Source organism: Panicum virgatum, chromosome 7K (assembly GCF_016808335.1).
Source record: "Panicum virgatum strain AP13 chromosome 7K, P.virgatum_v5, whole genome shotgun sequence".
In the NCBI taxonomy this organism is placed as follows: domain Eukaryota; kingdom Viridiplantae; phylum Streptophyta; class Magnoliopsida; order Poales; family Poaceae; genus Panicum; species Panicum virgatum.
In genome coordinates this window covers 21,621,764-21,641,489 of record NC_053142.1, presented here as the reverse complement: position 1 = coordinate 21,641,489, position 19,726 = coordinate 21,621,764, and the positions used below count along the sequence as shown (strand labels likewise).

At 44.9% G+C, this 19,726-nt stretch overlaps 2 protein-coding genes across 4 annotated transcripts; one reads left to right on the top strand and one right to left on the bottom strand.

Annotated features, from left to right (window-relative positions):
- Window positions 1-5,137: 5,137 nt before the first annotated feature.
- LOC120640525 (probable cinnamyl alcohol dehydrogenase 6) lies at window positions 5,138-7,025 on the top strand. Of its 2 annotated transcripts, none has more exons than XM_039916394.1 (4): window positions 5,138-5,309; window positions 5,402-6,029; window positions 6,135-6,288; window positions 6,506-7,025. In XM_039916394.1, the coding sequence occupies exons 1-4, from the start codon at window positions 5,218-5,220 to the stop codon at window positions 6,700-6,702; spliced, it is 1,071 nt and encodes a 356-aa protein (XP_039772328.1). In that variant the 5' UTR covers window positions 5,138-5,217; the 3' UTR covers window positions 6,703-7,025. The 2 variants fall into 2 exon arrangements, with proteins under 2 accessions (XP_039772328.1, XP_039772329.1); XM_039916395.1 differs by having other exon boundaries at window positions 6,483-6,624.
- Window positions 7,026-9,842: 2,817 nt separating this feature from the next.
- LOC120640524 (F-box protein At1g30790-like) lies at window positions 9,843-11,696 on the bottom strand. 2 transcript variants are annotated; one of them, XM_039916391.1, is made up of 2 exons: window positions 11,474-11,696; window positions 9,843-11,385 (listed from the first exon to the last, which is right to left on the bottom strand). In XM_039916391.1, exon 2 carries the CDS (start codon window positions 11,345-11,347, stop codon window positions 10,208-10,210), a length of 1,140 nt encoding a protein of 379 aa, XP_039772325.1. In that variant the 5' UTR covers window positions 11,348-11,385; window positions 11,474-11,696; the 3' UTR covers window positions 9,843-10,207. The 2 variants fall into 2 exon arrangements, with proteins under 2 accessions (XP_039772325.1, XP_039772326.1); XM_039916392.1 differs by having other exon boundaries at window positions 9,843-11,382; window positions 11,474-11,672.
- Window positions 11,697-19,726: the final 8,030 nt, after the last annotated feature.

Below are 19,726 nucleotides of genomic sequence, written 5' to 3'. Positions count from 1 at the left end.
GGAGCTTCCCCTCCTCAGGGACAAGTGGTGTCTCCGGACCCGTCCCTGAGCGGGGAGCGGGTCCGGGGCCGTTGGCCCGATGAGGTAAGGGCCTGCCCCATGGGGCCCGGCTGCTCCGCCCTTTACCGCGTAACTACGGATGGCTATGCGAGCCTTGCCTTGCTGCAGTAGGAGTGGGTATCCCTATCACAGGGTACCGACAATCTGTTAACGTGCTCCACTATAGAAACATCCCCTTGTTCCTAAAACTTGGTGAAATCAGGAACCTTATACTTGTATGGGAAAGGGATCTGATCATAGGCCAGAGGATAGGGAGTTCTGTACATAACAGACTGCTACTTCGATCTTTATCCAAATTGCTCCCTCATAACTTCAGCTATCTTGGTAGCCCAATCAATTTACTGGTCAACTCCCGGTGTTTGCTGAGGAGAGACGGGGACTGTTGGCCTTGCGGCTGCTGACGTAGGGGTCATCGGCTAGTTTGCCGATGCCATCTGTGGTATCTGCTGAGCCATCTGGTTAGGTGGCTGCTGGTATAATGTTAATGCAGATATGGCCGTCAGCTGTGGAGCCGATGGACTAGCTGACTGCTGAGCTGTGGGATCCATGTACGACACATTGACATGTCGCAATGCCCCCATCATGGAATCATGGAACACCCAATTAACACCACCTTGATGAGGAGATCTTGATATCAGAATCTCTGTAGGAGTCTTGGGCTGAAGGAACAACGCAAGATGTTGCTGTGGGGTCATCGACGGTGGCGCCGATGTGTTGAACTGTGCATCCATCTGCGAGATCCATGCATTCTAAGCAGCCGGCTGTGTTGCCGGTATACTTTTTTGAGGACTCATCGGCTAAGTAGCCGATGCACTGAACTGTGCTGTGGATAATGGAGTAAAGAACTCAGGTGGCATGCCGAGTCCATTCACCGAGCCCCATCCTTTCAGGAATCCCGAGGTAGATCCATCTTGAACCATTGTAGTCGAGAAAACAGGATTTGTTTGGTGCAATGATGTCACACCAGTAGTTTGTGACGGCACCTGATCATTGCTTTCTTCCGATCGGCCAGCTGAAGCTGATGGAGCAGTTGCTGTAGTTGACCCATAGGAGCAAAACCCATCTGATTTGGTTGCATGTAGCATGGCCCTAGGTACCCTTGGGTTGCCCCTACCGTCTTGAGTACCGCATTATGCACGGTTTTTGTCATGACAGGTGCACTGTTGATGAATGCCTGACCCACGGCTTGATAAATCATGTCCACCATCTTGTTATCACGTTGTGCCTCTGTCAATGGCTGTAGAGACAGAAAGTCAAACTTCTTGACCACATCACCGGATCTGGTGGCATTGTATGACTTGAGGCATTCACGTTGTTATTTTTTCATAGCTTCACGCAACTCTTTTTCCTGATCTTCTTTGAGCTTGTTTCTATCAACAGAGATGTAGTTGTCATCATTGACACCAGCTGTGTCGGTAGGTTTCGTCATGTTGGAGCTTCTCGTCCCACTGGGCGTGCCAAAAGATATGTTGACGCAAAAATCAACACTAGAATCTGAGGGCAAGTATTCACCAAGCTTCAGAAAGTAAACCAAGCGTGCCAGTCAATTTAACCTACAATTGACAAGGGATAAACAAACATTAAATCTGAGAGAATATCGGCTGGAATTCCGAATAACTCCCGTGCAGGCGTAGCTCTGCCGACAGAGAAAATGACCAAAGAATATTAAATGCAAGCGCAAGGCAAAAGATCATATCGGCAGATTCAGCCGATACGAAAAACGACAAGATCGGCTTGAGAGGGCCGATTGCACATGTGTAACAGTTAAAAGCTACGAATGTGTGACTCGAATAATGTCACTCGATATTGCCTGAAATAGATCTAAATCGGCCTTTATAATATTGCGATAATATCACAAAGCTTATTGCCGATTTCATGTGTTTCGAAGCAGATAGATCTGATAACAGCTAAAAACACAGGAAAAACCTGTAAAAATCTAGCTGATATCGATAATTAGTGAATAAATCTAGACGAGAAAACAGTGATGCGCTAGAGATCAAAGCCTAGACAAATTTGGTAACTTTTGAATAGATCTGAACGAAGCCACCGTGATACGCCCGGAAGCTAAAGTTCAGATATACTCGGTAAAATGAAAACTTACCAGCAAATTAAGTCGCTCGAATGTGAGACATCCTTGATCAGCTTGAAAGAACTCGCCGAAAAGAAAATAGCAAAGTCGCCGACAGGAAAGTAAAGTGCAAGGAAATTGTAAAGAGTTGTTGTATTGGATGTGTATCAACTTTTTCCGGTCTCGTACAACTAATATATATAGTCTACGCTAACAAGTCCTAGCCGATTACGGCAAATATATTACTCGACTAAAAATTAAAAACATTTTGCTAAATAAACTATACTAAATTATAACCGAATCATCAGAACCCTGATCAAATCTAAACTTTCTCTCCCTCTGATTCATCGGCAATGCTATCACCAGCCGATTGCCAAATCATGTGGATCAGCATTTTTTTGGAATATTCTTTCGACTCATTCAGTAATTTCTGATCAAATCTAAGTGTAGAATAAACGCTACACCTAAAATGTAGAATAGTATTATCGCATATATACACGTATATAAAGTGATTCTCTATAGCCGGCCACAGAATAACTAATTAATTAATATGACCGGACCCAACTCTTCCGATTTATGTCCGATCAAAGCTCATTACAGCAAGCCCAATAAGCTTCTCTTATAGACAAGCCATGTCATCTAAGCCCAATAAAAACTAACGGTACAATAAATTTGTCTCATCGCACATTTTAATATTCATTTTTTAATTAGAATGGGATCCACTTTATACCACTCCTACCAATTGAGAGGGCAGTAGAGCCCTGACAAACGTAAACGGGAGGGGAGCAGCGGTAGTGGCGGGGCCCACTATCCTATGGAAGTGTGTTGCGTTCGGCGCTAAATAAACTATACTAAATTATAACCGAATCATCAGAACCCTGATCAAATCTAAACTTTCTCTCCCTCTGATTCATCGACAATGCTATCACCAGCCGATTGCCAAATCATGTGGATCAGCATCTTTTTGAAATATTCTTTCGACTCATTCAGTAATTTCTGGTGAGTACGATCAGTAATTTGACTGCTAAGTGTAGAATAAACGCTACACCTAAAATATAGAATAATATTATCGCATATATACACATATATAAAGTGATTCTTTATAGCCGGCCACAGAATAACTAATTAATTAATATGACCGGACCCAACTCTTCCAATTTATGTCCGATCAAAGCTCATTACAGCAAGCCCAATAAGCTTCTCTTAGAGACAAGCCATGTCATCTAAGCCCAATAAAAACTAACGGTACAATAAATTTGTCTCATCGTACATTTTAATATTCATTTTTTAATTAAAATGGGATCCACTTTATACCACTCCTACCAATTGAGAGGGCAGTAGAGCCCTGACAAACGTAAACGGGAGGGGAGCAGCGGTAGTGGCGGGGCCCACTATCCTATGGAAGTATGTTGCGTTCGGCGCTCAGAGCAAGTTTTATAAACGCGCCCGCACCCGGCGGAGAGAATGCCAGCGTGGTGAGCATTTATGGCGGCAGCGGCAGACAGCGGGCATCGCATGCGGCCACCGGCCAATGGGAGCAGCACGCCTGCGAGCGCAGCAGCAGCGCAGCGAATGGGCGCAGCGCGCGCGCGTATCCGCCGGCTTCCAGCCGGCGTTTCGTGAGACGCCCGCAGCACATTCTCTCTCCTTTTCTCTCTCCTTTTCTCTCTTCGCCAGCAATGATTTTTCCTACGTGTCTGTGCTCCCAGCCCGCCTACCTGGCTCCGTAATACTTGCTCTCATTCTTGAGCCAAGCTCGCTCTCTCCTAATTTCTCTCTCCGCCACATGTGAATCTGATGATGTCTTGGCTATACGACTGATGACGTGTTCTTTGTACCTGCTCTTACCCAGCGACCCACAGCAGTTCGAGCCCGCATCGTAGGCCTATCCACCCGCGCGGCTCTCATCAGATCAGATCACCACGAGCGAGATGTCTCCTGCGCATGCGCATGGAACACGAGGACAGAGACAGACCTCCAGTTGTTGCAGTCGGCTCGTCAGTTGGCATGTGCCCGGGGCCTCGTTGAGCGGGATCTCACTTCTTCCATGATCCTTGAGATGCACGAGTTTATATATTAAACTAAAATGACAACTGAGACATACCAACACCTCCTCGTAGAATAGTTTTCATAGAATTAAACATACCATCACATAGAACTTTTATCTTATATAACACCATAATAAATGAATGAGAGAGAAGGGAGAGAGAGAAATAAATAAACTGAATCTCATACAAGACTCAGTGTTTGCTAAACACTATTAGAGCAAGTACAATAATAGTCTTATAATCAAGCTAGTCAGCAATTTTGATGATGAAGAGAGAGAGGCTTGTCTCTCATGCAAGCAATAAGCTGAGAACAAGTTCCTATGCAAAGGTGGTCCAAGTAGAGGTTAATGTAAGGGTGAATAGGAAAGAGAATGCAATATATGAGTAAAAGGATAATATTACAATATGTCGTAGACAAATAAGACTAATACTTGCTGTATGACTTGGCTATTATATGTTGACTTATAGCCAAGCATTTAGCTATATTATTGATCATGTTCTTAAGGTCAATCTCAATGGGAATGTCATAAGCAGTAAATGTCATACCACATCAATAATTTTGCTAACAGCAATTTTGCTAACATGGTAACAATCATTTGAGAGAGGAGGGGAGGATAATGGGATGAGAGAGGAGTGTCACGTCATCACCATGACACTCCTCCGCCCTAGTTACAAGTTCTCAATCTTAGTAAATGTGAGATGACACTTCCAACTGAGACATACCTAAGTTGTGGATGTCTTTATAATAAATAGATAGATAAAAAATATAACAAAAGAGAGAATAAGTTTAATAGAAAACCATCAAGATATTATGGGCCGTAAAGTGTAGTTTCTAAAATTAGTGTGTTGAAGATATGGTAATATAGACACTACTCACTACACTATGAGTTGAGATTGGCCGCATGTAACCCTGGAATAAATATGTTGATTGACTTTAAATAGTGGGAGGCTACAACAGCCCCGCCCACACATCTCAAGACACCGAGTAATAGTATCACTGTGTGTGTGTGTGTGTGTAGACGCGTGCACGTAGAGAGGGTCATGGAGGTCACCGCACACCACACACGGACAGTGGCAGGATGGGCGGCCATGAACGAGTCCGGCAAGGTTGAGCCCTTCATCTTCCAGAGAAGGTAGATCTCACTAATTCACCTAATAAAAAAACAAAGCAAGTAATAATAAGCTCACTTGTGTTTACTACTAATTGCATTATACTGTTTGACAGGGAAAACGGCGTGGACGACGTGACGATCAAGGTTCTGTACTGCGGCATGTGCCACTCGGACCTGAACTTCTTGAAGAACGACTGGGGCATCACCATTTACCCCGTCGTCCCCGGCCACGAGGTCACCGGCGTCGTGACGGAGGTGGGCGCCAGCGTGTCGGGCTTCAAGGTCGGCGACCGCGTCGCGGTGGGCTGCATCGTAGAGGCCTGCTTCGACTGCGACCGCTGCCACCTCTCCGAGGAGAACTACTGCGAGAAGCTCGCGCTCACCTACAACGGCATCCTGTCGGACGGCAGCGTCACCTACGGCGGCTACTCGGAGACGCTCGTGGTCCACCACAAGTTCGTCGCGCGGGTCCCGGACAGCCTGCCGCTGGACGCGGCGGCGCCGCTGCTGTGCGCCGGCATCACGGTGTTCAGCCCGATGAAGCAGCACGGCATGCTGCGCTCCGGCGGGAGCCTCGGCGTGGTCGGGCTGGGTGGGCTCGGCCACATCGCCGTCAAGTTCGGCAAGGCGTTCGGCCTCCGCGTCACCGTCATCAGCTCGTCGCCGGCCAAGGAGAAGCAGGCGAGGGAGGGCCTTAAGGCCGACGACTTCATTGTCAGCACCGACCAGGAACAGATGCAGGTGCGCTCAGCTCGCAATTAGCGCTCAACGAGTTTATTAAAAACTACTGTCAGTCAATAAGGTAAAAAAAATGCATGCATGTACTTCCTAATTTGGTGTTTACAGGCCAAGAGGAGGAGCCTAGACTACATCATTGATACCGTCCCAGCTAAGCATTCGCTTGGTCCGCTCTTGGAGCTGCTCAAGATCAAGGGCGTCCTCGCTCTCGTCGCCGCACCGGATCAGCCCCTTGAACTTCCATCTTTCCCTCTCCTCTTCGGTGAGCATTTCATTCTTCTGCACCATTGTTCTTGTTTTGTTCCCAGTGATTATGCATGTTAGTTACCTATCATTGTGCTAAAATATTAATTATTTCCATAAACACACTGCAGAATTTCGACAAAACTGAATATGAGATATAGTGATGCAACTCTGGGAGATTACATCTCTGACACATTGTAATTAATAATTTAGTGGCGTTTGAACGATGACTTCAGGAAGGAGGACAGTTAGTGGCAGCATAGCGGGGAGCATGAAGGAGACGCAGGAGATGCTTGACCTGTGCGGCGAGCACAACATCACCTGCGACATCGAGCTCGTCTCGACAGACGGGATCAACGAGGCACTGGCCCGGCTGGCGCGCAACGACGTCCGCTACCGCTTCGTGATCGACATTGGCGGGGGCTCAAACTAAAGCTTTTGCTGTACTGTGTCTGGATCATCATGCTTAAGATAAAGCTCGAGTTGCATGCATTCTTCTTAGAATGGATCGGAGAGAGCATATTTCTCTTTACCCATGAGAAGCGAATTGTCATGATGCATCTGCCTCACGTTCCTGAGCTCCGCATTAACTCTTGCCTAATTTTATCAATATGTTAAAACTTCCCAATAAGCCTGAACTGAATCTAGTAGGATCGATACACGTACAGATCAGTGCCAAAAACTTTCAGCTCTCGGGTAGATCAATTTGTATTCAGGACACACATGAATAAATATATCTACAAGAGTTTGGGTGCAGGCAGCGTCCTCTGTCCTACTGCAAACTGATTTCGTTGGCTGGGGAGACAATGGTTTAGTCATCACATTAGATTTCCTTGTGCTTCCCATTCCAAGACTACATGTTTGTTTTGGGGGGCGTCTAGCAAGGTGGTACAAGTTTGAGCCTCACACATTTTGTGAAGCGTGACAATTTGAAGTGAATGAGCCTAGGCTCCCTTTTTTAGGGTTCCATGGATATACCGGTTCTTAGCAACAGTTAATGCAACAGATAACATTTATATTACAAATTTTGGTTAATGCTGATATTTGACACATAGTAGTACCAAATTACCGTGTGCCGTCTAGCTGAACAAATATATATAACACTATGAGAAGCATGATTTTGAGGAAGTAATTTGTTCGCTCTTTATAATTGCATTAGCAAAAACATTAAAAATATCTGCTTGAATTGGAAACGAATTGAATAGCAAAGACATTCTTCTAAATGATGAATCAAATACTTTTGTAAATACTAACAGGTACAGCTAAGAAAAACAACATAAATATTGGAACTTTGAAGTCCGGAGAAGAGACTGAATTAATTAAAACATGTCTCCAATAAAACTGATGTAGATATGTTTATCCTGATGCAACCATCCCAAAAAAAACTTGTAGTCTTCGAATGGAAAGCACAAAGAAATCCAAGTGATCATTTTCGAGAAATATCTAGCATCTGGCGCTGTATCTCCCTTTCTAGCGCTGGAGTTGCTTTCGCAGCAAAGGCACCACAAGTAGGGTGCAGGCACGGGGCGCCCACAACCAGGTATCCTGCAGATGCTCCTGAGATCGTGGAACCTTGCAAGCGGAAGCTCACATTGGGTGCAAACATTAACATACTTGCAACATTAACATAGTCCCATGGGGGAAAAAATTCCAGTAAGGAGCTCCAATCTTGACGTCCGTTTTGATGACAGTAAGTCTTCGTGATACATTGCATAACTTTCTGACAGGAAATATACAAGAGCAATGAATTGTCATGATGCATCTGCTTAACGCTATGGTCTGCCTTACCTCACGTAGCGGTCACAGGGGAGGATCATTATGATCTGTGCATTTTTTGCTCACCTATACTGCTCATGCACCGCATCACAGCGGTAGCCTTCCATCAAATATAGAAGGCTCAATTGAGCCTTCAGTTCTTGTTGCTGCAAAGTATGGAGCATGCATGGCAGCTCGGCATGTCTTGATACACAATAAGCTTGGTCCTGGGAAGCACCAGGAAACCAGTATGATCATCTGCTAAAAGATGACTTGCTGAAAATGGCAGTTATGTAAGAGGATGCTACCAACTGCATAGCAGAATGGGCTGCAACTATATCTCGTTTTCAGCAGGAGAGCTATCCAGCATTCAATTCCTATCTTCCCCTTGAAGACCTGGAGGTTTTCAGCACTAGGTACACCAATTATAGTAGAACCAGTTATGCTAAATAGAGCAGAGCACCAACAATGTTATATCTAGATCATAAGCGATTATGAAAAAATCAAAGTCACACAGACACAGCTTGATTTCTCTTTTTATTCACAGCCTACCAGATTTGCACGTGATGGAAAATCACTCTGGATGCTAAATAGAGCAGAGCACCAACAATGTTATATCTAGATCATAAGCGATTATGAAAAAAATCAAAGTCACACAGACACAGCTTGATTACTCTTTTTATTCACAGCCTACCAGATTTGCACGTGATTGAAAATCACTCTGGATGATATAATTTTGGTACTGAGTACTCTAAAATTAGAAATGGGCTGCCGTTTGGAAACAGGATCATGATTTGATATAAGAAAAGAACAATACAACTCGCAATATAGTTCAATGCTATACAACAATAAGAAACAAAAGGGCAAATTTTGATAGGGCACCCTAACTACATAATTTTGCCATAAAAGTGACTTCTTTTATTATTTTTGACAGATAGACTAGTAAAACTTGTGAAAACAAAATATCTCTGTTTAGACCTGAGCAATCTTTATTGGTTGAATTGATCTTTTAATGCAAAGATTTAATTGATATGAACAAAATCACTGACTTTATTGCATGAGATTTTGAAAAAAAAATATCCAGATGAAATGAACCCACATGCTATTGAGAACTACCAGAAAAATGATTCATTTCTATAGACTAAATCAACCGTGCACAGAAATCTTTGGGCCTCCAAATTTTCCCACCTACAAATACTAAATCATTCCAGTTACTAAATATTTAGCGCAAATACATTTTCTTTTCCTTCGAAGCATCAAACTAATCCCTCGTGAGTTTCAGAAAAAACATACTTCTTATTTCTCCCATTGATGTCTTGGCTAATTCCAGACAGACCAGGTAGAAACTGTAACTATATTATTTAAAAGAAATGCTGTGTAGAAAACCCAACTTTGAATAAGCATGCAAACTAATAATGAAATGATGACCTTTCACATTTATCATGCAAAAGAACATAATGATCTAGACCCGATACTCCACCAGATCATTGTACCCAATATCTGATATCACAATACCTCAATACTTCCCTGATACTGTGAAGCAACATTAACAAGTTACAAGTCCACTTCAACCCCATAAAAGCTGACTCAATTGCAGGTCTACAGACCTAGTACAATATTCACTTATCTAAAGACAAGAATGTTATTTTTTGCAGTGCATGGACCAAGTTAGAATGCTCAGAGCCTTGACACATTCCTTTTGATCATAGATAAACAAATACATGTATATACTGCTCATATTGATGCATCCGTGTTTCTGATAAATTCCATACCACTCAAACATTGACCATACATACTTCCAATAATAATAACAAAATGTGAGACATCTAAATCAGAGTACTTGATATATTATAGGGTGCAGGAAAAAATATTAATAACAACTCTAGTAACTGAACAAGATGTTCTCTGTTCTCCACACACATTCATCAACAGAAATACAATTTGACAGATATTACTGCAATTCACTAAAATAAATAGCCTAGGCAGAGCTAGTTTACAAGATAGCCACATTAGCCAACAAAAGAAACTATTATGAAAAAAAACAAGCACAAATACAAAACCAAACACCCAGCTCAAGAAAGTTCAGACAGATTGCTGTTTTGTAAGTCAAGACCCATCTCCTGTGAAGTTCAAATATCATTTTAAGGTAATAGATGGACCAGAGGCAGTGCAAAGTGACATGATCAATGCCCATCTGTCAATGATGTTGCATAGGAAGGAACATATGGAATACATGACATCACACAGCGTGACCCAAGATTCTGGATAACATGCACTTCATTGCGATCCATGTCATATGCCATGAGCACCAAACCAGTAACATAAAGAATCCAATTGCAATCTGGATGAATTGTGATCAAAAGGTAGGACCAGCCATTTGGAGGACTTATCTTTTCCATCAGTTGTCGAACGGTCACCTGACGCTTCAGTATCCATCCATCCTCAGCATAATCCTCAAGAACCCAGATTAATAAATCCCTTCCTTTATAACTACAAGTCATGTAACACAAAAGCCCTTGGTACTGAGCAAGAAAACCAGGATTCCAACTATAGCGATCATCAACATCATCAGCATCTTCTGGTGCAGGAAGCACCCACCATGACTCCCCCTCGACATCTACAACAACTACCTCAAACTGAATGGTGGAGAAATGCAAAAGGCCATTGATAAAGACACTTGGCGAATGCTCAAACAAGTGAGTCTCATAGTTCCACTGGCTTTCCTCGTAACTCCATGCTCCAGTTTCGGACGAATAGATCTCCACCCCTGCCACAGTGCCGTAATCATTTTCGACGAACTCAAATACATGGAAGTGTGTGGAAACAGTGGGATCGAAACCCAAACGGGCAACAAGGGGCTCATCATCTTCAACACCGTCACCGTGGCTGCCGGAGTCGGGCAAGACAACCCAGCTCTTGATCGCCGGATTGCACACGACGTATCGGGACGCGTGGTGGGGGGAGCCCTTGGGGGGCCGGCAGAGGAGAAGGCCGTTGCAGGAGTCTACGATGGTGACGTCCTCGTACCCGGGCATGAAGGAGAAGGGGGTGCAGATCAGGGGAGGCTGCCGTGCCCCACCGAAATTGGTGAACCGCCACACCTCGCGGCCGTTGCTGAAGTCGTTCTTGAAGAAGCCGGCGAGGGTCTGGGGTAGCCGCCGGCGGTGGTCGGGGTGGGAGATGAGGTCGCGCCAGTGCGGGGAGACGCACTTGCAGCGGCACAGCGACTTGACGGGCAGCCGCGACAGGATATCGACGACGAGGTCGTCGGTCAGGCAGGCCGCCGCCGTGTTGGGCATCTTCTCCCTTGACGTCCCCGCCATCTCGCAAACAAGCTAGGGTACGCAACAAGCAAACCCTGCTGAATTTCACCAATGGAGGAGAGAGAGGTTAGAGGACGCCGCGGATGAAATCCAAATGGAGATTGGCTTTGGGGCGGTTCTTCCTACCTTAATCAGCGATGCGGCCAGGGGCTAGGAAGTCCGAACCGCAGCCGCCGCGACGATTTGGGCTAGGGTGATGGGTGGAAGCTGGCCTTGAGGAATCGAGAGCCCTCCCGCCGACGCCGTAGCCGGCGGCGACTCACTGGTGTGGCGGCGCGGCGAGGGTTAGGGATGTGATGTGGATTTGGGGGAGAGAGGCAAGATGCCAAACTGCCAATAGGTTCGAGCCCAAACTAAAGCAACCAGATAAAAACTGCCAGCCCAGCCCATACGAAAAGTTGGGCCGAATTTAGTGAAGGCCAGTTTAAATTTGGATGAGGAATGCGAGAATTTCGTATTTGAGCCTGCATTTCATCACCATTTGTTGGTACCAGATAAAACTACGTCATTGTACCACATTGTGCCTGCATTTGATGTTTACATTGTACCAGATAAAATTTACACTGAATCTTCGTATTTCACTGTACCAACATCAAACATCAAGATTAACTGTACCTGCGCATGTGTTTGTGCTGAACCGCTGATTTTTGTTGCTCGTGATCACCACACCATAGCACTACTCTAGTGTTGCGCCAAAAATGGAGGAAGATTCTTGTGGAGCACGACACGCTACGACCTAGGAATTCTATTTATCTCCAGTGCAGGTCTTGCAAATTAAATTTAAGGTGTGCCAGTCAATTTGATCACTTACAGTTGATCAGGGAAAAGAAATTTAAACAGTAAATAACAAGAAACATATCGGTTGAGATTTCGAAAAGTTCCAAAACATGCATCGGTCAAAAGGACTAATACGTGTATCCGGTCCGCTATAGAACCGATTCATAGCATGGGTAAGATTAAGAATAAAATTATCAAAACTAGGAGCATTCGTCTAATTAAATCAAATTTATTATCACCATTAGTCAGATCGAACTTAACTGAGATACTGCTAACAACAGGGCAGCAAATCAAGAGTAACTAGCCGATGAGTCTAGTTATTTCAGTGCTTAGCGTTAAACTACAACTTTTTTAAGAGAGAACAATAGAATAAAAGCTTCTCGGTGAACCACTCCCTACAGATGCATGTGGCCATACAATGAAGTTAAAATACAGTCGGTCAGTAATAAGTCTTTACCTAAAGTTAATTTTGATGGCCAATGTACGACCGGCCGTAAGTTAGGCCCGCAGCTCCTTTTTGGGAAAGTTACTAATCACAGTTTCCTATTTTGGCAATCTTCTCACTTCAAAAGAAATATTGTAGTTTCAATTCTGAGTGTCCAAATTAAAATCCGATTACATAGTTGCACTCGTTTCAACAAGAGCTTCGAAACAAGAGCTCGCAACACTATGTTTTAAAGATATACTTTTTCGTATGAGAAAATACTTTTTAGTGTATTCTAATTTGCTTATGAACTTTCCAAAAGTTGCTTACAGTTTTACAAAATATATTCTTGATTCTCCTACGTATAGTTAAGTGGATATTGATGTTGATATTTAGAAGATATTTGGATGATGTGATTAGAGGATGATGGCAAACAATTGTGTTGGGTAGGTGAATGTTTATTGCATGATTATTGATAGGTAACTTTAGCAAGTCAATTGAGTATTTTTACTAATTTGTATTGGTATTTTTCTAATCTATGTAAGCAATTTATGTGTATTTAAAATCACTGCCATCATACAATCGTTAGGGGCTTCTGTTGAGAGCATATCCAGCAATGGCTCCTAAATCATAGCCCTCACATAGCCGTTAGGGGCTGGCCCCCATCTCACAGCCTCCAAATAATATATCCAAGTTCAGCAAAAGCTCCAATATTTCAGCCCCATCCATTTTTCTTTTCATTTTCATGAAAAACAAAATTAAAAATAAAAATAAAAATTATTGTCTTCTTCCATGTGCGACCTGCTCCCCGTCTTCCCCCTAGTGCCGCCGTCGCTTGCTGCCTCCTCTATCCTCCATCTTCCCTCCTCCACTACTTCCTTCTTCTAGGTGGTCGGGCCGAGTAGAGATCAGCTCCGGCGGCGTCCGTGGATCTGGCCGAGCAATGCAAGGGAACCAGTGGAGGCGGTACGCCGCGATAGGGACAGCGGCTGTGACCCGAGGTCGGCTCACACATCGCTGGTAGGAAGAGGCCGGCCGGAGCTCAATTCATGCAACCGCTCGGGCGTGCGGCACGGCGAGCGAAGGATGCACGATGTGACGAGGGAAGGGTGGCCAGAGCTCGGGTGCTTGGCATGACGAGGCACCACAGTCCACAGCGAGGGGCCCGGCATAACAGGAGGGGTGCAGAGCATGTGCCTAGGAGGGAGAAGGAAGAGTTGAGTGAGGCCCATGGATGGAGAGCTCCCAGAAGAAGTGGAGGTCTTTTATGGTGCACAATACTACCACTTGGTAGTATGTAGTATAGAGATGATCTCACCGTCCATTAGTAGAGGTATGATAGTAATTATGATCTCTAATTAAGGGTTACATTCGATCTCTTTACCGTTTTCAGCCCTATCTGCCGCCGACGACCACCTCCTCCCCCATGCGCCGTGCACCAGAGCTGACTCCAGCCAACTCCCAAGGCCGTCGTCACTTACATTGGCATCACTTCTTTCCCTCCCGTGGTCCCCGTGGCGGCCGCTGTGATGTGCTCCCCGTGCCTCTGCCGGCCGCCGCGTGATGCATGTCGTCCCTGTGCAGGGAGCCGTCTGCCGTGTGCTCCCTGTTTTGGCTGCTGCGACGTGCACCCGGCCGTGCCCGTGCCGGCCGCCGCCGCGTGATGTCGGCCGGAGCAGATCGATATTCCATTGCTAATAATTATTTTCTCTATATTACCCTTATACTACCTATACTACCTAGATATACTACTCCATAATACTGATCAACATTTCAGTAGTATAGATAAATCTCAACCGTCCGATGTTTACATACGAATCATTCTCATATGGTAGTATATGGTCGTATTGTGCACCGTAAAAGACCTCAAGAAGAACCCCCCCACCCACCCACCCAATGGGGTGGAAGGAGATCTCTCTAGTTTGGGGACTAAGTAGAGGGCTTGCTGGAGTTGTTTTTTTTTACTCCACCCTTCAAATTGGGGTAGGGAGCTTGATAGAGGATCTGCTGGAGGTGTTCCATTGTTATATCTGCGAGGTGTTCCAATGTTATATCTGCTGGAGGTGCTTCTTCCTCTTTCCATAATTATACTTGCAAAATTTCAACGTCAACACCAAGCTAAAGACTATAAAAGGGCTGAATTCTGGCTTCAGTTCGTGTGTGACCACTTGACCGGCATCCACTTCCCAGCCTTCGCATGGCATGTGTGGCAGCTCCATGCGTCGTAAACATAGCTTGGGCCTCGGAGGCATCAGGAAGCCATAGTGATTATTGTAGAGCGAAAATGGCCATTTGTGACAAATGACAAGGGCTGCGATGATACAATGAAATGCCAGTAGTAGAGAGATGTATCAGAAACAGAGGAGAGATTTCAGCTTGTCAACACAATGACGACCAAGCAAAAGGAGCTGGTCCTGCTAGCTAGAATTAGCTTACACAAAACAAGCTACGAATCCAGGTTGCTAAAAACAATATATCATCTAACCAGATGAGAAGCGTGCCACAAGGGCAGGCTATCACTCCCACCCACCTGTCACCTTGATATTGTTTTTTACTTTAGAACTTCTTCAAAAAAGAATGGATCTTCTCCATACATGGTCGTCATCGCTACTCTAGACCAAGTCAAAGGGGATGACTTGCCAGGAAGTCAATAAGATTCGAAGAGCCAGTGCACCGAGTTTACAATGTTGTTTCACTCCTAAAATCAAGCACAAGGCAGCAACACCTTGCTCAACCTTTTTTTTCTAGGCCTAACGTTGCACTAACCCTCTCTAATCATGTTCTAAAACCTTGGATATGGTGGCTTGAATGTCTCTTTCAATATGTATGAGCTTCCTCTAGACTCCAGCAATCTCAAATGGACGAGTAGATGGGATCTAAGTAGCCCAACATCTCAATACAGCTGTTGCTCCAACAACTAGCAAAAAGCACGGTGTTACCGGATGATCCAGAGCACTGGGAGGGTAGGTATTGATTCATCTGGTACCCTTTTTTGTCGATATAGTTGTTGGCCCGGTATGCCCACTATCTTCTTTTGCTTGCGTTACTGATCTGATGCTTAGTCCGACGGTACCTCAGTTCATCCGGCGCTTAAAAGAAAAACTTCCAAAACCTTCTATCGCTTGACATCTTCTCTGCATAATGGTCTGGTCCTTAGTCTAATGCAGAGCACTGATCTGCTCCTTGTAATTTCAAAGGACACCTTGGAATTATTCTCTCTCTGAATTTTTACTATAATTTTACACGATATGATTTTGATCACTTGTTTCAGATGGTCTTGCTATGATTTAAACTTCATCCATGGAACCTATAAAACCTACAAATTCACGCTCGCAAATATATTTATTTATGTCCCAATGAGGAATGTTGAGTACTCTATCATGCTTGTGATGAGTGAATTGTCAACCGTACGGTGTGATCGTACACTTGGTCTTTGGATTGCAGGTACACGGGCGTCAAGTGTCGATGGAGAGTTGCCGTGGAGGAGCTCGGGCTGAGCGGCAGCTGTGGCGTCCACTCCTGGATCGAGGGCGCAAGTGGTGACGGAAGGCGGGTTTCTTGGTTTGCGCCACAAAACTAAGGAGGTGGACGGCGGTTGAAGACGCCAAGTCGTGGAGGCACGGGCGTCGGTCTCGGGACTGACAGAGGCGATGGGCGTCGACGGCGTCTAGGGCCTCGCTGCGGGTGAGGAGGTGACGGGCGTCGGGCGGCGTCTAGGGCCGTCCGAAGGCCGAGGCGGGAACGGCATCTAGGGCCACGGCGTGGAGGCGGGAATCTTCCAGCGCGTGGAGTTTTGGCGGTTTTCTCAAAACCGGCCACCTACCCGGGTTTCGCGGACCCCTCAAAACTGTGAACCGGATCTTCATCGACACGGCGACATCGCGGAGAAGGCTTCAAGTCGAAGAAAGAAACTCCGCCGTCGGATGAGATCGTGTACATATTTCCGGTTTTGCCCCTACGGGCGTTTTAGTGTCTAGTTTGAGTCGAGGGTATTTTGGACCCTGCATGGGCACCTTAAATACTCCTCACCCCTCTCTTCTCTCCCTTGCGCCAGACACTTGAAACCAGCGGCCCTCCCCTTCTCCTGGCGAGGCTGTTCCTCTCTTTCTCCTCCCTCCTTCCTCTCTAGGCTTAGGATTTTAGGGATGGATTCTTGAAGACTTTGTACTGAGATTGTGTGGGAAAGGAGGCCCAATCCTCCTTGTGCCCTCCGGGGTTTTGAATTCATCTCAATCTCATACGATTTGTGCCTTGTTTTGGACGAATTTCGATTTTCCTTGGTCGAGTCTTGAGCACGAGATCGTGATGGTTCTTTGAGCTCTTTGAAGTGATTCTAATCCCTCTTGCCTAGTGCAAAACCCCTAGGAATCACGAGGTCTTTAGGATCGAAGTTCTTGTGCCTTTCGCGTTCTAGAGAAAACCCCATTTTTGTTCGGGAATTCTTCGATTTCTCCCAAACCATGGAGTGATTCGTCGATTTCTTCCGTGGACATGTTCACAAGTCCTTTGTGATCATGCCAATAAAATTTGGTAAGGTTTGGACTTGATCTGATCCCTCGAACTTCAAGTTTTTGACAAGGCGCGGGCTGGAAAAAGTTTATGGACTCTGTTCTTCCTAGCACCGGATGAACCGACGCTTTGAAGTTGTAAGCGTCGGATCAACCGGTGAGTAGGTTGTTCTGTGTTAGGGTTTTTGGCATTTGGCTCGTTACACCGACGCTTAGAACTTGATGAGCGTCGGTTTAACTGGTGTCAAGTGTTCTTGCCCAGGCCGTTCTGCCACCTCTCTGGACAACTACACCGGTGCTTCTCCATTGCACCGGTGCACTACCGTCGGTTTAACCGGTGCGTGGTTTTCTGTTGTGGTGTTCTCTCGGGTGAACTGCACCGGCGCTTTGGTTGTGATTGCGTCGGTTTAACCGGTGCTTGTCGGATCAACCGACGGGTACAATTTTGACTGCACCGGTTCAACCGGTGTGTGCCTCTTCTTTGCTGCCGGCTCTGTGTGATCGGTTAAACCGGTGAAGACTTTCTTCACGCGTCGGTTTAACCGGTGATCATATATCGTGCTGGTTCGTGCGCTGATTCCTTGTGTTTTCTTTCGCACTTGTTCTCGCTTGTTCCTAGGGGTGTTGATTCCTTGTGTTTTCTTTCGCACTTGTTCTCGCTTGTTCCTAGGGGTGTTTTGCATTGGAGTAGCTCCTCCATAGCGACTCCACGCTGTGCCTAGGACTCAAGGGTTGGGTGTATACTTGGGACAAAGCCGAAGCTTCTATTTGCAAGAATTTCAATTGGCTCACATTCACCCCCCCTCCCTCACCCAATGACAATGAAATCACTGAATCACCAAAATCACATTCAATATCTTAATGAGCCATTCTCCTTACACAGTTTCAGTCTGAATAAACCACCCAACTCCCCCTGCCTGACCACAAAGTACAAGCGCAAATAATGACGCACCTGCATAGGTACAACTCGTGTTTGTGATGCATTATTTTGTACATGATTCTATCACGGTACTACCAGATATGGTCCATAAGTGCTACAATTCTTCCATTGCAAAGCCATATATATAGGAGGGCGGCCTTTTGCCTTCTACCGCAATGTTAATGGCCTTATTGTTCCTTCTGCGAGCCATGAGAAGAAAAAAACACAATTTGTCTCACCAAAAAATAGGGAAATGCCCTAGGAATGGGAAGCATGAGAGCAAACAGACCGTGAATCTTATAATTCAGTTTAGTTTCCTGATTCAAAGATGCATGCATTAGATCAACACTTTCATCTTGAACATCTGCTATGTGGGATTGGGCTCACGGTATCAACATTCATATAACAGTTAGCCCAACACATTTGGGCAGAAGGATAGTTCTGGCCTCCTGGGCAGCAGCTAGGTTCGACTGGTTGGTAGCAGATGGCGTTAGGTGAAAAATAGCACTGCGAGACAAGCCCTTCTGTCTTCCTTCTTTGCAGTTGCAGGCTATGAATTCTTTGCTCTATTTTTTGTTACTTCTAATTAAATGAAATGCGTGCATAGCACGTTCTCAAGAAAACCATTGCTACAACAGAATTTAGGAAGGAATAAGGGATGATCAATTGCCTCTCTGCTATGAATTCCATGCTCATTGCATATGGACGCAGCAATTCAAGCTAGTGTTTCACAAAAGAAGCTCATCGTACTGGGGTTGCCTGGTATGTTGTTTTTATTCAGTACTCTGCTTTCTTTAAAGCCAGAGTCTTGCATAGAGGCTCATCACTTTGTACATTAACAAATATAACTAGCTAAAGCATCAATACTCTGCTTCAGCTGGAACTGTGTTTGCCATAAATCACGTCACGGCCACAATTCAAGGGTAGGGTTGCAACATGTGTGCGTGTTTTTGCTGATTTATTGGCCATGAACATACAGGTACCCTCAATGTATAAATGTTGGAGTTCAGGTCTCAGTTATTGTGGCTACAAACTAGAGAGCTGCAAGCCTATAAAGCTCTAGCAACATCCACGTTCCAGCCTTCAGATATCATGCACGATAGCTTGTGGTATGTAGTTTGAGCGTGGGAAGCACCAGGAAACCAGCATGATCGTTTCTTCATGTTTTCTCATTAGTGTCAGACTACGATGTCAGAGCATAGTGCCAACTTCATAGCAGAACGGGTGGCAGCTGCATCCAATCTTTGTGTAGCCAGCCTCTTTAAGATATTGAACAGAAAGACCTTTTTTTGGGGACGGTGCCTTGGCACATTTTTCATTAAGAGGAAGGAACATAAAGACATTGAACAGTTTAGAGTTCTCCACAAGTGGAAGAGATGAGCATCAATAAAATCCATTTGACAGAATAAGCTGCATTTCCTGAAGGCCTAGCCAGTAATTAGTTTACAAGAAAGCTAGCAAAGTTATTAAATTTAAATGTTATATCTGGATATTCACATTGTAGATATAAAGTGATTTGGCAAAAAAAAAACAAGAAGAAAAAAAGGTAGACACTCTATCTGTTCAGAGTATATCTGGTTGCACATTACACGAGGTAACTCAGGATGATATGATTGGGGTACTAGTAGTCTTGAATTGGAAATGATAAGTTCTGATACATGGTCAGGATTTAAAGTAACAGCATGGTGAGTTATAATGAGAAAGATCAAGGTTTGATGGTCCATTTGGTGTATATGACAAGAAAATAAACA

Coding starts and splice junctions, on each gene's coding strand:
- LOC120640524 (XM_039916391.1), bottom strand. CDS start 11,347: ATGGCGGGGACGTCAAGGGAGAAGATGCCCAACACGGCGGCGGCCTGC.
- LOC120640525 (XM_039916394.1), top strand. CDS start 5,218: ATGGAGGTCACCGCACACCACACACGGACAGTGGCAGGATGGGCGGCC. Junction 5,310..5,401: donor CCCTTCATCTTCCAGAGAAG/GTAGATCTCACT, acceptor ACTGTTTGACAG/GGAAAACGGCGTGGACGACG. Junction 6,030..6,134: donor CCGACCAGGAACAGATGCAG/GTGCGCTCAGCT, acceptor TGGTGTTTACAG/GCCAAGAGGAGGAGCCTAGA.